This window comes from Sphaeramia orbicularis, chromosome 6 (assembly GCF_902148855.1).
Source record: "Sphaeramia orbicularis chromosome 6, fSphaOr1.1, whole genome shotgun sequence".
NCBI lineage: Eukaryota > Metazoa > Chordata > Actinopteri > Kurtiformes > Apogonidae > Sphaeramia > Sphaeramia orbicularis.
In genome coordinates, this window is record NC_043962.1 from 19,567,883 (window position 1) to 19,583,327 (window position 15,445).

General features: G+C 40.2%; 1 protein-coding gene across 2 annotated transcripts in view; it reads right to left on the minus strand.

Moving 5' to 3' along the window:
* dusp8a (dual specificity phosphatase 8a) overlaps positions 1–13,477 on the minus strand; it is a 50,953-nt gene extending 37,476 nt beyond the window's left edge. Inside the window, exons 1-2 of one of the 2 annotated variants that reach the window (XM_030137469.1) lie at positions 13,347–13,477; positions 7,130–7,563 (exon numbers count right to left, since the gene is read on the minus strand). In XM_030137469.1, the coding sequence (XP_029993329.1) occupies positions 7,130–7,366 (237 nt within the window). In that variant the 5' untranslated portion in view covers positions 7,367–7,563; positions 13,347–13,477. Of the gene's footprint in view, positions 1–7,129; positions 7,564–13,346 lie in introns of those variants that run through there. The other variant, XM_030137470.1, reaches the window with a different exon arrangement.
* Between the last annotated feature and the right edge of the window lie 1,968 nt (positions 13,478–15,445).

Sequence of the window (15,445 nt, forward strand, 5' to 3'; positions counted from 1 at the left end):
CCTACCAATTAAGATCACAGAGAAGATCACAGACCCATCACCTGCCTCTTCTCACTGCAATGTGGTCATTATGCCATGCCAAAATAACTGGGCTTCTGTTTGCTATCAAAACTAATATGTAAGCTTCACAGTGCTTGAAAATATACTCGAGTATAATTACAGGTGTGGGTGTTTACAGAAAACAACAGCACAAACAATGACTGTATAAGAGCTATTCAACTGCCACAAAGGTATGAAAACACCAGCACAGCTTCAACACGACTCCAACTAATGATTCATATCATTGTTTATGTTTCAGTTTTCCAAATAAACATTTAATTCTTTTGTCAATAAAATATCACAAAATAGTTTAAAATATCCAGGGAACAGGCCTGTCGACAATCAAACTTCTGCTTTGTTCAACCAGCCATCATTTTAAAGATGAATGAGGTTAGAGCAAAACCATAGTACAGTTTGTTCATAATGTCCTCATGACAAATTTTGTAATTAATTTATCAATAGCCTCACCACCATATGGCTTTGTTAAGTCCCTCTGCCAAAAAAACAGTCCTGAACAGGCCTTGACTGAATCAATCAGTGATAATGCATGAACACGTTCTGCTTGATCTTTACTTTTTTTCAACAGATATAGTGTACTAAATGTATATTTTGTCCCTCAGTTAAAAAAATCTCTCCACATGAGCCTCATTTTATGTCTCTGTACACACAGCAATGCAAGGATGACAACAAATACACAACCAAACTGTAGTTTCTGAACTTTATACTGCAAATGTGCACTTTCTGAACATATTACAATATAAAACCCACTGTAAATAATATATACATAAACATATATTCTAATAGACCGGATCCCTGTACACATCCACTCACTGTATAAAACTTCACTTTGCACTCTGTACATATTACAATATAAATCCATTGTAAATCTCATCCCATTGTTGTCCTTGTCTCTAGTCGAATGTTTGTTTATATTAGGTCTACATTCAAGTGTCATTGGGTTCATGTTGTTTTGAGTTCATGTTGAAATACGTGAGCAAAGAAAAACCGAAGCCAAAAAAACGGAAGCCAAATTCCTCGTATGTGTTCACATACTTGGCCAATAAAGCTGATTCTGACTAATGAATAATATTGGTTGAAGCAGATGCAGTATGTTAATGAAGTGAAGGAGAAATTAAAATTGGGACCTCGTATCCAAAAATGAACAACAAAACAAGGACATATATTCTGTTGTTATTGTTATTTCATCAGGTTCATGCTTATTACACAAACTATCAATGTTCACAGAGATTTAAAAAATCCTTACTCTGTATGTATGTGGATGAAAGACCCAAATGCTAGGGAAAAAATTGCTATATAAGATGTCCATATTAGTAAAGACATGGCCAGAGTTGGGTTTGACCAGCGAGGACAATGAGGATTATGCTGAGGTTTAGATTTTCATCATATTTCATTACCAACATGTGGAACTAACACTGTGTATAACAGTGAGTACTCGGTACTCTGGATCCCATTCACAGATGCATGGCCTCCTTCTTACAGGTGGAAGGGTGAATCCCCAGGCTGGCTGCTGGTAGTGAAAACCTCTGGTCCATCTGTCATGCCTGCCCGGCTGGCCGGCTGTCCCCATCACGGCAGCAGGGATTAACCAGGTTTAAGCCAAGAAACCAGCCGCCTGCCCTACAGCCTTTGGAAAAAGTCATGAGGAAGCACCACTCCCAGCTAAGCCTGTGCCATCCCTCTCCCAGCAGAGGTCCACTATTTCACCTACTGTATCTGCCTCTCTCTGACCTACATTAATACAGAGCATTAATAAAGAGGCAATAAAGGGATGGAGAAGAAAGAGGACACCATTTTGATTGCTGGTGTACTGCCCATGGATGCTCATTCAGCTCAGTTAACTGAAGCTTCTGTGAAAGAGGGTGAGTGCAGCGCCTTGGGGGATGCAGGCTATTAGTGCTCAATGGGATGTGAGGCGGGAGGCAGCAGCCCATCCATGAATGCCCTCAGTGCTGCTCTCCCGCTTCCTGCATTCACTTCCCCAACAAAGAGCCACAATAGTGTCCTTTGCTGTCTTGGCTGGCTGAGGCAGCTCCTGGCGATGGTCAGAACCATGTGGGGGGTAGAGAGGAGGGTGTATGTGTGTGTGAGGGGTTAGCTAGCCGGGAGCCTGCTTTAACACCACACATCCAGTCTGCACGTGCCCAGCCCGCGGCCTGCTAGTGGCCACACAAAAGGGATGATGTCATGCTTAGCCAATAACAAAAGAGTCTGGGTCCGTCTGGCCCTCCTCTCTCACCCAGCTAGTTCCAGCTTTATCCAGCCTAGCATTAATCGCAAGCCTTATCCTCTTTACTGGGGGTGGGGAATGGATAATAACAAACCAGCCATGGGGCAGGCAGCGCTAGACAGGGAGAGGTGGAAGACAGGAAAAAGGATGATGATAAAAGGGGGATGGAGCTACAGGCTACAGTTGTAGGAGACGCAAGAACAGAAAGAGCTGTCATAAAGTTGATCATCAGAGAAAATAGTAGGAAGCAAGGCTCTACGGGGTGTCACAGTGGGAGCCCTGCTAACCACAGGGCCCCACACAGTGATGGACCCAATACATCCAACAAAGATGCACACACAATACTAGTAACACAGGAATATTTGCATAGTAAGGCGAGACCCAAACGTCTCTTCACAGCCTGCACGTTTTTTGTCAGTTCAGTACTATCTTGTTTAGTGAAGGTTTCCACAATCAGATTTCTCAGACCTTTGAAAGGCTATTGTGAACACCATTTAGTGTAAAACTGGTGGTGCTGAGGCCAGACTGCAGAACAAGGTTACTAACAAAAACGAAATGATGAAAACTAGAATGGAAAAAAACATTTTTGTCAACTGAAATAAATAAAAACTATACTTAAAAGAAAAAATGATAACTAACTGAAACTGTATTGTGTGCTTCCAAAACTAACTATAACATATAAAAATTATGGATAAAATTCCCTTCGTTTTCATCTTTGTCAATGTTGGATTGATTTTAGCTGGTAGCACCATACGGCACTTCACAGTCCGTCACTTCTCGTCACTTGTTGTTTAGAGTCCGCTTCGCTACCTGGCAACATGGAGACTAAAGTTGGGAGAAAGCAGCAGAGTCCTGTATGGGATTTCTTTGAATTTGAAGGTGAGGAAGATAAAAGATATGAAAAAACGAAAACAAATTAAATTAAACTAAAACTAAGCCTTTAGAAAATAAAACGAAAAATAATTAAAACTAGCAAACCTGCTCTAAAAACTAATTAAAACTAACTGAATTTGAGAAAAAAAACCATAATAAAATCCAAAACTGTTATGACCTTGCTGTGAAAGTACTCCTGATGTGGATACAGATAACAATAATAGTCGGAGATGTCAGGTGTTTACTGGAGGCTTTATATTTTTCTGACCTCTACACCTGCAGTGCCAAATTATGCATTTGTTTTCCCACAAGTTGCAGTAGGCTTTAAATTTATTATCGCAGGCCTTAACTTGTGCTGTTTTCAAGTGAGATCTTGTTGTCTTGCACTTACCCATATTAGATGAAAGTAATTTCAATAGAAAGCTTTTTACCTTAATACTTCTACCAGTAATGTTTTGATGAAAAGATGTAATTTATTTCCACAAACCACGGTGCGACACACTAGTTGGCTGTGCTCTGATAATTTTTTTTTGTGCTCTGATAAATCCTGTCAGGACTGCAGTCTGAATCAATAATAACTGGTTCCATATTTACATCATTTTGCATATTTTTGTATGTAAATTATCATTTTGTACATTAAACATATGTTAAGCTACAACCTGATCGATAGAATTTTTCCTAAAACACACTGTGGCTGAGGTTCAGGTGCCTATAAATTCATATTGTAACACATTTTAGTGGCTAAAAGTAAGATTATTGGATTTTAAAGTTTTTCACCCTTTTTAAGGATCTGTAAAAACCTTTAACATCACAACCCAAAGAGAAGTAATGATCTGTGCAAGACCAGATCATTGGTCAGGAGAAGTAACATGCAGATGGAAGATCTCCCATGTGGCCCTCAGACCTACAAATGCTTGTTTTACAGGTATGTGTACTCTTGCTTGCAAAAAGCACAAATACAAAAGGTGTTTTACAAGACTGTTTTCCAGTTTATAATGGCAAAATTCGGGTGAGAAGAAAGGCATGTGCATTTGAGTGCCAAAAGCCTGTGCAATAAAGCAGAATTAAGAGTAATTGATATAACAGAGAGTCAGTGAGAAACAGCAGACACACGGGGACTCTTAGCCAATGTACCAATTATATGGACGCTATTAGCTGAACTGAAGGTCATTCGACTTGAGAAAAGTAACAATAATGCTCAGTTCTGCTCCATTTTACCATCTGACCATGTGGAAAGTGTCAGTCACCTACAAGTGTTAATTGTAATCCAACAGCAGTGGCAAAGCAATAATCTGAGGCAATAATGTATAATTATTTGCCATTTGGTAGGCAGGGCGTGGTTTTTAGTGATTAAAATTCTCTAGTCTTGGAAATACAGAGTCAGTTTGTTACAACCAGTTCCAGTTCTGATACAGTATCTATTGAGTATAAAATAGGAGCTGGTTGTAAATCGCGGCTCAACAGGGGGAGATGTGTGGCAGGGCGGACACTGACCTGCTCCTGGCAACGAGGAAGTAAAATAACAAAAACAAAACCAATAGCATTGCCATTAAATCCCTGTGTGTCACACCTAATAGATAACAGATGACACATCAGTCATCTGTTATGTGTCATCGTCCTTTGTGAACCAGAGCTTTTCTTGTCTAGGGTGTGACATAGTTAAAAGTTAAATATAGATTTATTTAGACCCAAAAATAGAATGCAGAAAAAGAGTGCAGCTAAGAAGAGGAATGTAGTCTTTGATGTCGGACAACTTTTTTCTTGCGAATGTGCTACGTTCCAGGCCATGAATGCACATACGAACTGCATGCATGCACAAAACACTCACAAACAAAACACACAAACTTCACCCCCTGCTTTGGTTTCCCCTCTCAGAGTTCCTTCAGTTTCACACAGCGACTAAAAATACAGGAGTCAGCGTGCCACGGGTGGACAGGCCATGGAAAAAAGGCTGTCATATTCAGAGGAGAAGTCATGGAAAACGGGAGGATCCGATTTCAGGGCCACTGATAAGCAACAAACTTACAGTACGCCCGCCTGCCCACCAAATATAGCCCCCAGTGATGTGGTGCAGGCTTGGACTAGAACAGAGAAGTCCAGTCCAGAGCCTGATGCTCTGAGACACACATGGAGCTGCAGGGGAGTCACAGTCTTACTCATCGACCCTTCATTCAACAACTGATGAAACATTAATATTAATCTGATTCGAGGGAAATCTTTTCTTACTATTCCTGCTGCATATTCACCGCTGAGCCTTCCACTTACCAAGAGTATTTGTTGCAGATCTAAACCCATTTGTCCACAGAGATTCTTTAAACAATATTTTGTGCAACCAGTCCCTTTTGTTTTCTTGCTGATTCTGCAAAAAAGGTTATGCTGACTTATTTCTGTGTATCGTACTGTAAACGCACCATTTAAATTCCTTACACTTTATTATGAGGAGGTTTTTCTAGATAGGTCACAGGCATATGCAGTAAGATTTCAAAGCATCTAATGAATTTTTAGACTAAGTTTTATTTATATGTGAAGAAAAGGAACATTCGCCTAAGCAGAGAAACAGATATGAATTTCAGTTCTATCCAATTCTGCAGAATCCTTAATACATTTTAGGCTTCTAACACCTCCTAAAGACAACATGCTTGCAATATTTGCTTACTTGAAATGAGAAGATTGATATCACCCACATGTTTACATGGTAAATATGAGGCCACAGCAATAAACCTATTAGCTTAGTTTAGCATAAAGACTGGAAACAGCTGACGTGGCCTGATCCAAAAGAGACAAGAACCTGTACTCACAAGCTCACTAATCCATACTTTTATACACTATATGGACAAAATGTCATAGAGGAAATAGAAACACATTGAATTCAGGTGTTTAATTGCTAACAGGAGAATTAGCTACGAAATGCTATTAACAAATGTCATAATATTACTTTATATTGTGATAAATATAATTGCAATAAACAATTAGATTTGGTCTTTAGAGATAATCTTGTTTATATCTAAAATGCTTAAAAATGTTTCACTTTGTTTTTGCTAAATACAGTCATCATTGGAATGTTTTTACAATTTTAATCGTTTTAAATGTTTTATGCCTAGATTTCTGCAAATATTTGTCATGTTCTGACCACAAATTTAGTTTAGTTTAGTTTATTTCAAATATGCAACAAAACAAAATAATCCTACTTAGTCCTTAAAAATGAAACAGATTATAAGAAAAAACAAAAAACAAACAAAAAAACAAAAACCTATACATACACATGAAAACAAAGTATGACTTCATTTGCATATTCAAAAAGGAGTGGGAGGAAGTATAACTTATTTAATCCCACCCCTTCTCCACACAACAGACTTTCGTTTAGCAGAATATATGAGAAATCAAGACCCTTGGATCAGTTAACCTCACTTATCATCTTCACATACACATACACATAAATACATACACACCTATAATCACTTTAAACCACAGCTATCCATATGGTTTCTACAACTGTCACTCTAGACCAAAAATCAGCCCTTAACTCAAATGAAATATTTATTTGACCCTTACTGTGATAATTATTTATGATACACAATTATTTTTATCCCAAAAATACTTCAGGTCACTGAGAATGTCCTAGATGTTGCAGGTGAGATGTGTCCATATAGTGCATATAAAACAGGTAATAATGAATGGCACAATACTTGTAGGAAGACGGTGATCTTTATTTTTTCAAATCTCACTATACTTTAATAAACCCATATTAATACTAACTGGAATATTCTCATTGTGGAGGGGAGGTCAGGGTACAAAGTCATATCTGAAGATGGGAACAATCCAGCATTCTGCCCTTATCAGAATAATGGAAGCTTGCCACAAAGACACTTACAATCCAGAATGCTATTTGGAGAAATGTCTCTCTGATCACAGGTATCACATCCTATCACTCTAAAAGCATTAACTGGGTTAATGGTGTATTTGACTCACCTTCACCTTGCCGTTGGGCTGCAGCAGCTCAGTGACAGACACTTTGTCCTGCTGCAGTCGCCTCTTCACCAGTTTGGAACAGCAGACGTTGACTGCACCTTGCACATGAGAGGCATTGTACTCAGAAAACGTCCTGCTGTCAATTACCAGCAGACGGCCCGTTCCTCTCTGGATGAGGCTCGCCAAGCGCTTGATGTCCATGGCGCTTCGTTTTGTTGGACCTTTCTCCCCAGCCATGATGCAGGAGGGTCAGAGTGGTCACCTTGGGTCACAGATGTGGGGTGGTATGGGAATGGGGTGTGCAGGAGGAGTGTATGAGTGGAGAAAGGGGTCAGGCGAGGAGGAGGAGGAAGAGATAGGGGGAAGGAGGTGAGGTCAGAGAAGGAGGAGGAGGAGGGCTACCACTGGAGCGAGCACTGAGAGATCCATGATGTCTGAAGAAAGAAAGATAAGGAGAGAAAATGTAAATACAATCACTCATCAATGCGTAAAGTGCAGTCTTCTGCATAGCATTCAGAGGTTTATTCCAGTGCTATTATTGGCCAGCAGTGACATTCAAAACTGCCACTGCCACTTTTGAGATGCTGATAACCAAACAGCTGTTCATCACACATCAAGACCATGATTAATTCTTTGTCCTTAGTTCCAGCACAACAAATAAAACTTCTCAAATTCATGTACTGCAAAGTGAAAATGACAGGTTCCTGTTCTTTAGTACCTGAATCAAAGTCAGATATATTTTTTGCGCTTTTGTAGTTCATTTCTTTATCGATCATGCTGTATATTAAAATAGCCTCAATGCTAAACAAGAGCATAAAAGTTATTTAAAGGCTTCAAAAGCCTAACGGATCATCCACTGGGATTTATCAGTGTAGAGATCTGAAGAAGTATCACACATCCAAAATACAAAGCCAAAGACTTAAGTCAGACACGCACAACAATAAAACATGGGTGTGTTCATGTCTGTGTGTATGAGGGTTGTTGATCAGGGGTCTCTTGTGCAGTAGCTCATGAAACAGGAAACTGAGGGCGTGAGATAAATTAAGCCAGGGGAATTCAGAGAGCAGGTCTGGACACAGGCAAACGGCCTGTGTGACATCCTGTGTATGTGCGTAAATGCATGTGTGTGTGTGTGAAAGAACCCATCCAAGAACCTGATGAACTCCCTCCTCTTATCTATCACTGGTACTCACTCCAATCAGCTCCCTCCTCTTGTTCACCACAGCATGACATTTATCATGAAATGCACACATGTAGTCATCTATGAGGATTAAATGCAGGGCTGCACAATATATCATTTCGGCATCGTCACTGTGATGTGTGCATGTGCAGTAATCACACCACAGGTAGAGTCAGTGTCAAGTAGACAGCCTGAAAATGAGCAAGGAGGAAAAAATGCAGAAAAGGAAGATCTGGTTGCAAATTCTTGTATCTTTTTCATCAAAGTATTTATAAAACAGCAAAAAACATCAATACGAGCATCATGTAGCTCTAATTAAAAGGCGCTTGTTTCTTACTCTACGATACACATTACATTAAAGCCAGGTGTCATTGCTGTGAGGAAACAGATTCTAAAAGGTAGGTTGAAAACCACTTCCGCAGTCAACCAGGTGTCATGCGACAAGTGAGAAGGTCAGAATGTGAATGCACTTGCGTTGTTTTATTCATCTACAGGCACGTGGTGTCATGAAAAATGAATGGGCCTCCTCTCATTTACCCTAAAGCCTAAATGGAGGTTTAAACCTCAGCTGAAAAGGGAGAGTACGAGAGATAGAGGCGTAGAAACAGATAGCGCAGAGAGATAAAATGAGACAATGGCACATTACAAGAGGAAAACAAAAGCTGTCTAGTTTCATGGTAATTTCACTGCAGAAACAGATACATTTATTATATCACACTTGCAACAGCACCAGATTAGCCCACGTCATAAAGAAAAACACTACAGAGGGGATGTTGAGATGTAATATGGAATTCAACAAAAAAGATATTACAGAGGAGAATGTCTACCTGGAGCTGAGAAAGAAAAACATTTTGTACATTATAACATTGGTGGGAAGGTGGGCGAGAGGAGACAGAGAGAAAAAAGAAACAGTCTTCTAAACAGTAGTTCCTTGGGAAAATGTCCAGGCAGCTCTACACTGCAACTTTTCACCTATGTTCTGACAACACCTCCATGGAGGGAGGGACAGGAGAGAGGAGGGAGGAGGTAGTGAAAGATGTTTTTCAGTGAGGATCTCTTCAGCCTAGCAACTCAGCCTGCTCAAGCCAAGGTAAAGGAGGGGACAACGGATTTAATAATGAAAAGAGGTAGTGAGCAAGACAAAGGATGAAACTGAGTGACAGGTCATGAAAGAGCAATGTGATGGTACAGAGGACTGCACCACACTCAATATATGTGGTAGTGACATGAATACAGAACATGGATAAATCAGTGACACCCTATCATATAAATAACTCACCATGTCATTTATAACAGCTGTTCAAGGTGTATGAAATTAAAGACCCACATTTCACTATCCACCACTGCCACCAATGCCTATATCGCCTATAGGCTGCTGACCAAGCCTGAACATGGATGTACACATGCTGTTGCTGCCCAGCAACCTGCCTGATGCAAGAGCAGCAGCACAGGAACATGGAAGGAAATCTGGATATGCAGTAACAACTGCACTGCACTGTAAACACAACCTAACTGCTGCTGTTGCAGAAAGTAACCACACTAACAGCAAGGATGTGCATAAAACACAAGCAACACAGCCTGAGTTTTTTATATATATATATATATATATATATATATATACAAAAAAACAAAACATGTTAGAGTCAGTTAAAGAAGGCTGATGTCAGTGCATATAGGCCACTGTATAACCCAACATCATTTTATATTGTACCTTAAAAAGCATCACAGACATATAAACCTAATCCACTTAGTCTAATCTAATCTGTCTGTATTACAGTGATGGCCGAATTCTGCATTAATACTTAAAGCACAGCATAATTTTGTGACCTGCAGCCACACAGCACATAAGCATACTGACATAGTGACATTTCCCCACTTTTCCCAAGACGTGCACTCCAGCAGCCATCCTGCAGAGGGTTACTTACTAATCTTTGCTGCAATGCATGTGCTCCCCTACCACAAACAGCCCCCACTACATTACGATCTACCCCATCACCTGTTATACCATACCTTATACGGCACAGAGCTCTTTAAGGCAGGCAGCAAACAACACAGTCTCCAGGGTGCGAATCTTTCCCTCTTTTTCTGCTTTTCCTGCTGCTGAGAATACCATCTGACAATGCATATGTCCAATGGCGACTGCGACTGCACTCCCACCCGCCCAGTCTCGCTCACTTTTTCTCTCTGAAACCCTCCTTCGTTCTTTATCACTCTCTTTCTTGCTCTAGTGCAGTGGACAGGGATGGGGAGGGGAGGACTGTGCAGATTTACATGTGTGGTCGTCGGAAGGTGTTCAGCACCTTTCTCCGCTTCAAGACGATCACCTGACGGTGTCCTCATCTACAGTGGTCCCTATGTGTTTGAATGAGAACAGGGATGAAGACAGAAGAGAGTATGGGAGAGTAAAGGAGACAAAATGACAACACAGAGGCATAGCAGCGAATGTGACAGAGGGTGATAAATGAAATGATGAAGCGGTGTGGTGAGGGAGCAAAACCCTCTGGATGCTTAGTCAGCATAACAATCACAACTCTGCCTCTTACGTTAAGCTATGGCTCTGCCTCCATCTTGCATCCAGACAGTTAAGGAGCAAAACAAACACCTCCTCAAACTAAAATAGGCAGCAGCCAGAAGCTTGCTGTGAGGCCTGGAGCAGATTCTGTTGTTGCCATAGAAACAGCCTGGTTGGGGTGATCAGGGGGCACAGGGAGGGCGATGGTAATGGGATGCTACTGGTACTGATGCTGGATCAGGACATGAGAATGGGAATGGGATACAGCTACCTGTGCAGTATTAAAACAGACTCCTACTGCAAAACAAACCTGTTAATGTATGTGGCTACCATGTCTCACATATCTTGGCTCCTAAATGAATATCTCACCATCACTGACTGGTTGTCCTTTAGGAAAATGTATTTATTTACTCCAACACCTTGATTCTCACCATTCTGAGTCATTTCTCTCTGGAGGGCTGCAAATTTTGCAATAATTGGTTCCTAATTTCAATATAAATTGTTGGGTTGGAATAGGTAGAACTGAATAGAATAACGTTACTTTCTTTGCAGCTTGGACATTTAACAGACACATTTAAACACAATACAATGAATAAATTTAAGGCAACATAACTTAAGACCTACAATATCAAATTTAATACCTTTTAAAGACTGATTTAAGGTATTAAATGCAGATTTGTAAATTCAAGACTTTTAAGACTTTTTGAGACCCTAAGCGAACCCTGGTATAGGACTTAAAGTCAGGTTTGTATGTATTTTTAGTTGATTTTTAGCTTGATGGAGCTTGAATCTCTGAATCACTTTTTGACCATGAACCATGAACACCAGGGCACATGGAAATCAAACTTGCATGTATACATACTGATTAAATATGCACTCACAAGCCAAGAATTCCCAATCACTGGAAAACCACTGCATCACATTTAACCTACATTTTTAGCATGCATTTTGAAGCTGAACATAGTCTCCAGGCCTGACAGTTTCACCTTTCATTACTGCTTATTATGAAAGACCAGGCCTCTTTGTAATAAATATGTAAAACAACCAAGTTGGGAAAGTTACTTTATCTCCATAAAATGGATAATCCATACAAAGGCTCTTCATACAAAACCATGAGCTAAGCATGATGGGCCAGCTCAATAACACCATATCGAGACACCAGGGAAGAAGGCAAACACAAAGAGAGCAACTGGAGGGCAACCAAAGCTGATGTAATACCATCCAGGTTATTCATTAACTCCCTGCATAACGTCACCTGTGGCCAGAGCCTTGAGTAGGCCAATATAAAAGTGGCTTTTAGTTTCATACAATGAGAGACATGGGCTATTTATTTAGACACAAACAATTACATCACCGGAGCATCTCCTGCCCTTCCTCTGTGTTTCTGGGTCTCTTGTGTGAACCCAGTGTTTTCATCCCTATGCATGCACACAGCAATGTTTACAGTCTTTATGGTCTACTCTATGTGGTAGAAACTAACCAAAATGGGTCACTTTAAAGAACATCATCAAGCCAATGTTGCCAGTGTTTGGACAGATGACGGATGATACAGTCATAAGTTTACACTGTGACCCACACATAGATCACATGCACCCATAAGCCTTAGATATAGTGCTGCATATCTGCTCATACAGTCTAAACGTGTGGCCTTTTTCCTGATCAGGTTTTATTATAGTAGCAGACCTCTCTTGCTTCTTAAAGTATTCATGCTTCCTATATTTAGTTGATTTGTAAGTCTTCATTCATTACTCTGTAGGTCAGTAGAATAAAGAGCCTAGTGTGTGTGACAGACAGTAAATATATTTTTAAAAAAAACATCTAATATGAAATGTGGTTTTGCAGCCATGATGCAATTTTAAAAAATCAATATTAAACGGCCCTGGTGGAACATTAGCATCATTACAATATAAACAACATCACCAGGTATGAAGCCTTCTGGAGTTCTCAAATCAATATTACAATCCTCTATGTGGCTGCTGAAAATTCGGGCTCAAATAACAAACTGGGAATACCCTGGACTCCAGCAATAACATCAATCACAACATAGATGCAAATGGACATTACGTGCAAGAAATACAGAGATTCTATTCTATAAAATGTAGTCAGATATTTCCACTATAGTGATGAGAGTGAGCGGACAAACAAATAAATGGGACATTGTGGCCTGTTTGATAACGTACAATAACAATGATGGAGGGTGAGCCGCCGTAGCGCACTATAATAAACCGACCCAGATAAGAAATAAAAACAGAGCCTATAAATGCGACTGTTGCCTTTATAGCTGTTGTGCAATTTGCTTTGTATAAATTACGTATGTGTTTAAGCTTAAAGGCTCTGTGTGCGCATTGTTCAAGTGGGACGCCTTCCCCTTGTGTTGTTATGACGCGTGGATATGTCCGCATGCGAAAATGAGCCACTCCATTGATCCGAGTGGCTGTAATAATAAAAAGCATAGCAGCAGTAGCAGCGCGCGCATTATAATAATAAAAAATAAATAAAATAAATACAATACGCATTTTCCTTACCTTGACATGAACGGACGTCAAAACAACAAAATACGGCGTTTTTTTTTTTTTTCAAATTGCAATAGTCGATAAATTCAGCTTGGACGGGTTTAATTCCCATTATAAGGCGAGCGCGCACATGAAAGGGGGGAGTGCGCGCTGACAGACTGGCTGCAGCAGCGCGCGAGGGGAGGAGGATGAGAAGGAGGGGGGGCGGGGGGAGGAGAAGGAGGAGGGGGGTGTCTGCTGCTAATGTAAGCTAGCTCTGTGGTAGCAATACACTTAATAACTGCAAAGTCTCATTCACAGACGCTCGTGTACTCACCTCCGGCTCCTGGTGTTGTGTTTGTTTTTTTTGGGGTGGGGGTCTTATTATTCAGCTGGACTCCATGTGTGTGTGGGGGGACACCGCCGGGGTCTTCATTGGAGCAGTCCGGTGTTTACCTGGCGGACACTACAGCTGACAGTGGGTGACAGCGCCAGGAAAAAAAAAAAACACAACACACACGAGACATGAAAGCGCTCCGCGAGGATACCAACTGTGTCTGTGGCGCGTGAAACTGAGCGCGTTACGTGGTCGGCTCGTGGAGAGGTAGATTAGTTTAGCCTTTTCTCGGTTAGGGAGCTAAAACGGGTATTATGTAGGCTATGTGTGTGTTGGGGAGGAGGAGGAGGAGGAGGGATGGTGGGGGGGTAAGTTACAGGAGGTGCACTTTAGCACTTTCATGAACTAAAGCGGTGAGGTCATGGTTCAGAGACGGAAAAAAAAGAGAAAAATATGAGGTTGACGTCACCTCCAGCCAATCACAGGCGGCGGCTCAGGGGCTGGGTGACGTCACCGGCCTGATCTGCGGATTTAAGGAGCAGTCCGTGTTTTTTAAAGGAGACGCAGTCAGTGACCCGCATGCGCAAAGTAAATGCACGCAAATAAATAAACCAGCCCAAACCTCATCATTTTATCTCACATATGACAAATTCACTGACCCTCCGGTATCCGGGTGCGCCTTTTAGGCACACTTCGCATTTCGTTTAAAAAAAAAACCTTCATATTATTTTTCATAATTTAAATAAGGTTAGAATTCAAAAGTTGTTCATTTTTGCATGATCTTTAAAATTCTGGCCACCAAGTAAAATTTGCACATTGAAAACAAAAGAAAATTGTAAGACTAGCATCTGTCTCCCAAGTGTGCCTAAAACGCACTATTTCTTCCATTTGATCTGTATGATTAGGGCTGACCTTGATTTACAAAAATAAAATCAAATTAGAGCAGAAAAATAAATCATTACATATTATTTAATAGTTTGATTTATAGGTGTGCATGTTACGCACACTTGGTGACAGATGCTAGTATTTTTGAACATTTGACCTAGCGCCAAAAATAATAATGCAAATTAACCAATGTTAGAGTTAATCATTGACATATGCCAGGCTGAAAAAAAAAAAACAAATAATATGCGATCCACTTTTTATGTAGTATATTGAAAAAAATATATATATTTTTTTTGTTTTTTGCATCCAAAAAATGGTTTGTTTACATTACAAACACAGCATTTAAAGGGTTAAAAAATGTGACAATTATTGAGTGTTTGGTATTTTTATTTATGGCTTAAGTTGATGAAATAGAAAAAAAGTGTACAAGAATTAAAAACAAACTGTATGAAATTTTTTTTGACTTTATTCCACAAGTGTGTGAAAAAGGCACACTTGGTGCTTAGTAAGGGCCTTGCTGGACAGGATAAAGGAGGGTTAAATATGGCAGTTCCTTTGTGCTACTACTACTACGTACTGTTAGACGTTAATTTATTACATTTTGAGTTAAAGGGCCTTTAAAGCTGCAGTGCTTCATGGTTTTTAGTGTAATTCATCAGAAATTCATACATTCATATGCTGGAATTTCATAAGTGACATGAGAATACATGGAAGTTCTGCATCTACTCCTACTACTGTGTTCTTTTTTTCCTCCTTGTTTGTTTTCAGGGTGTAGGAAATCTACCCTGTGATGCCCCAATTTTTGCAAATCACAGGCAGGTATGAGATTTGCAGCTGTAATTACTAATCGCTGATGTGATTATGTCACATGCGACCTAGATATGATTTAACCCTTTATCAGGCAAGTGAC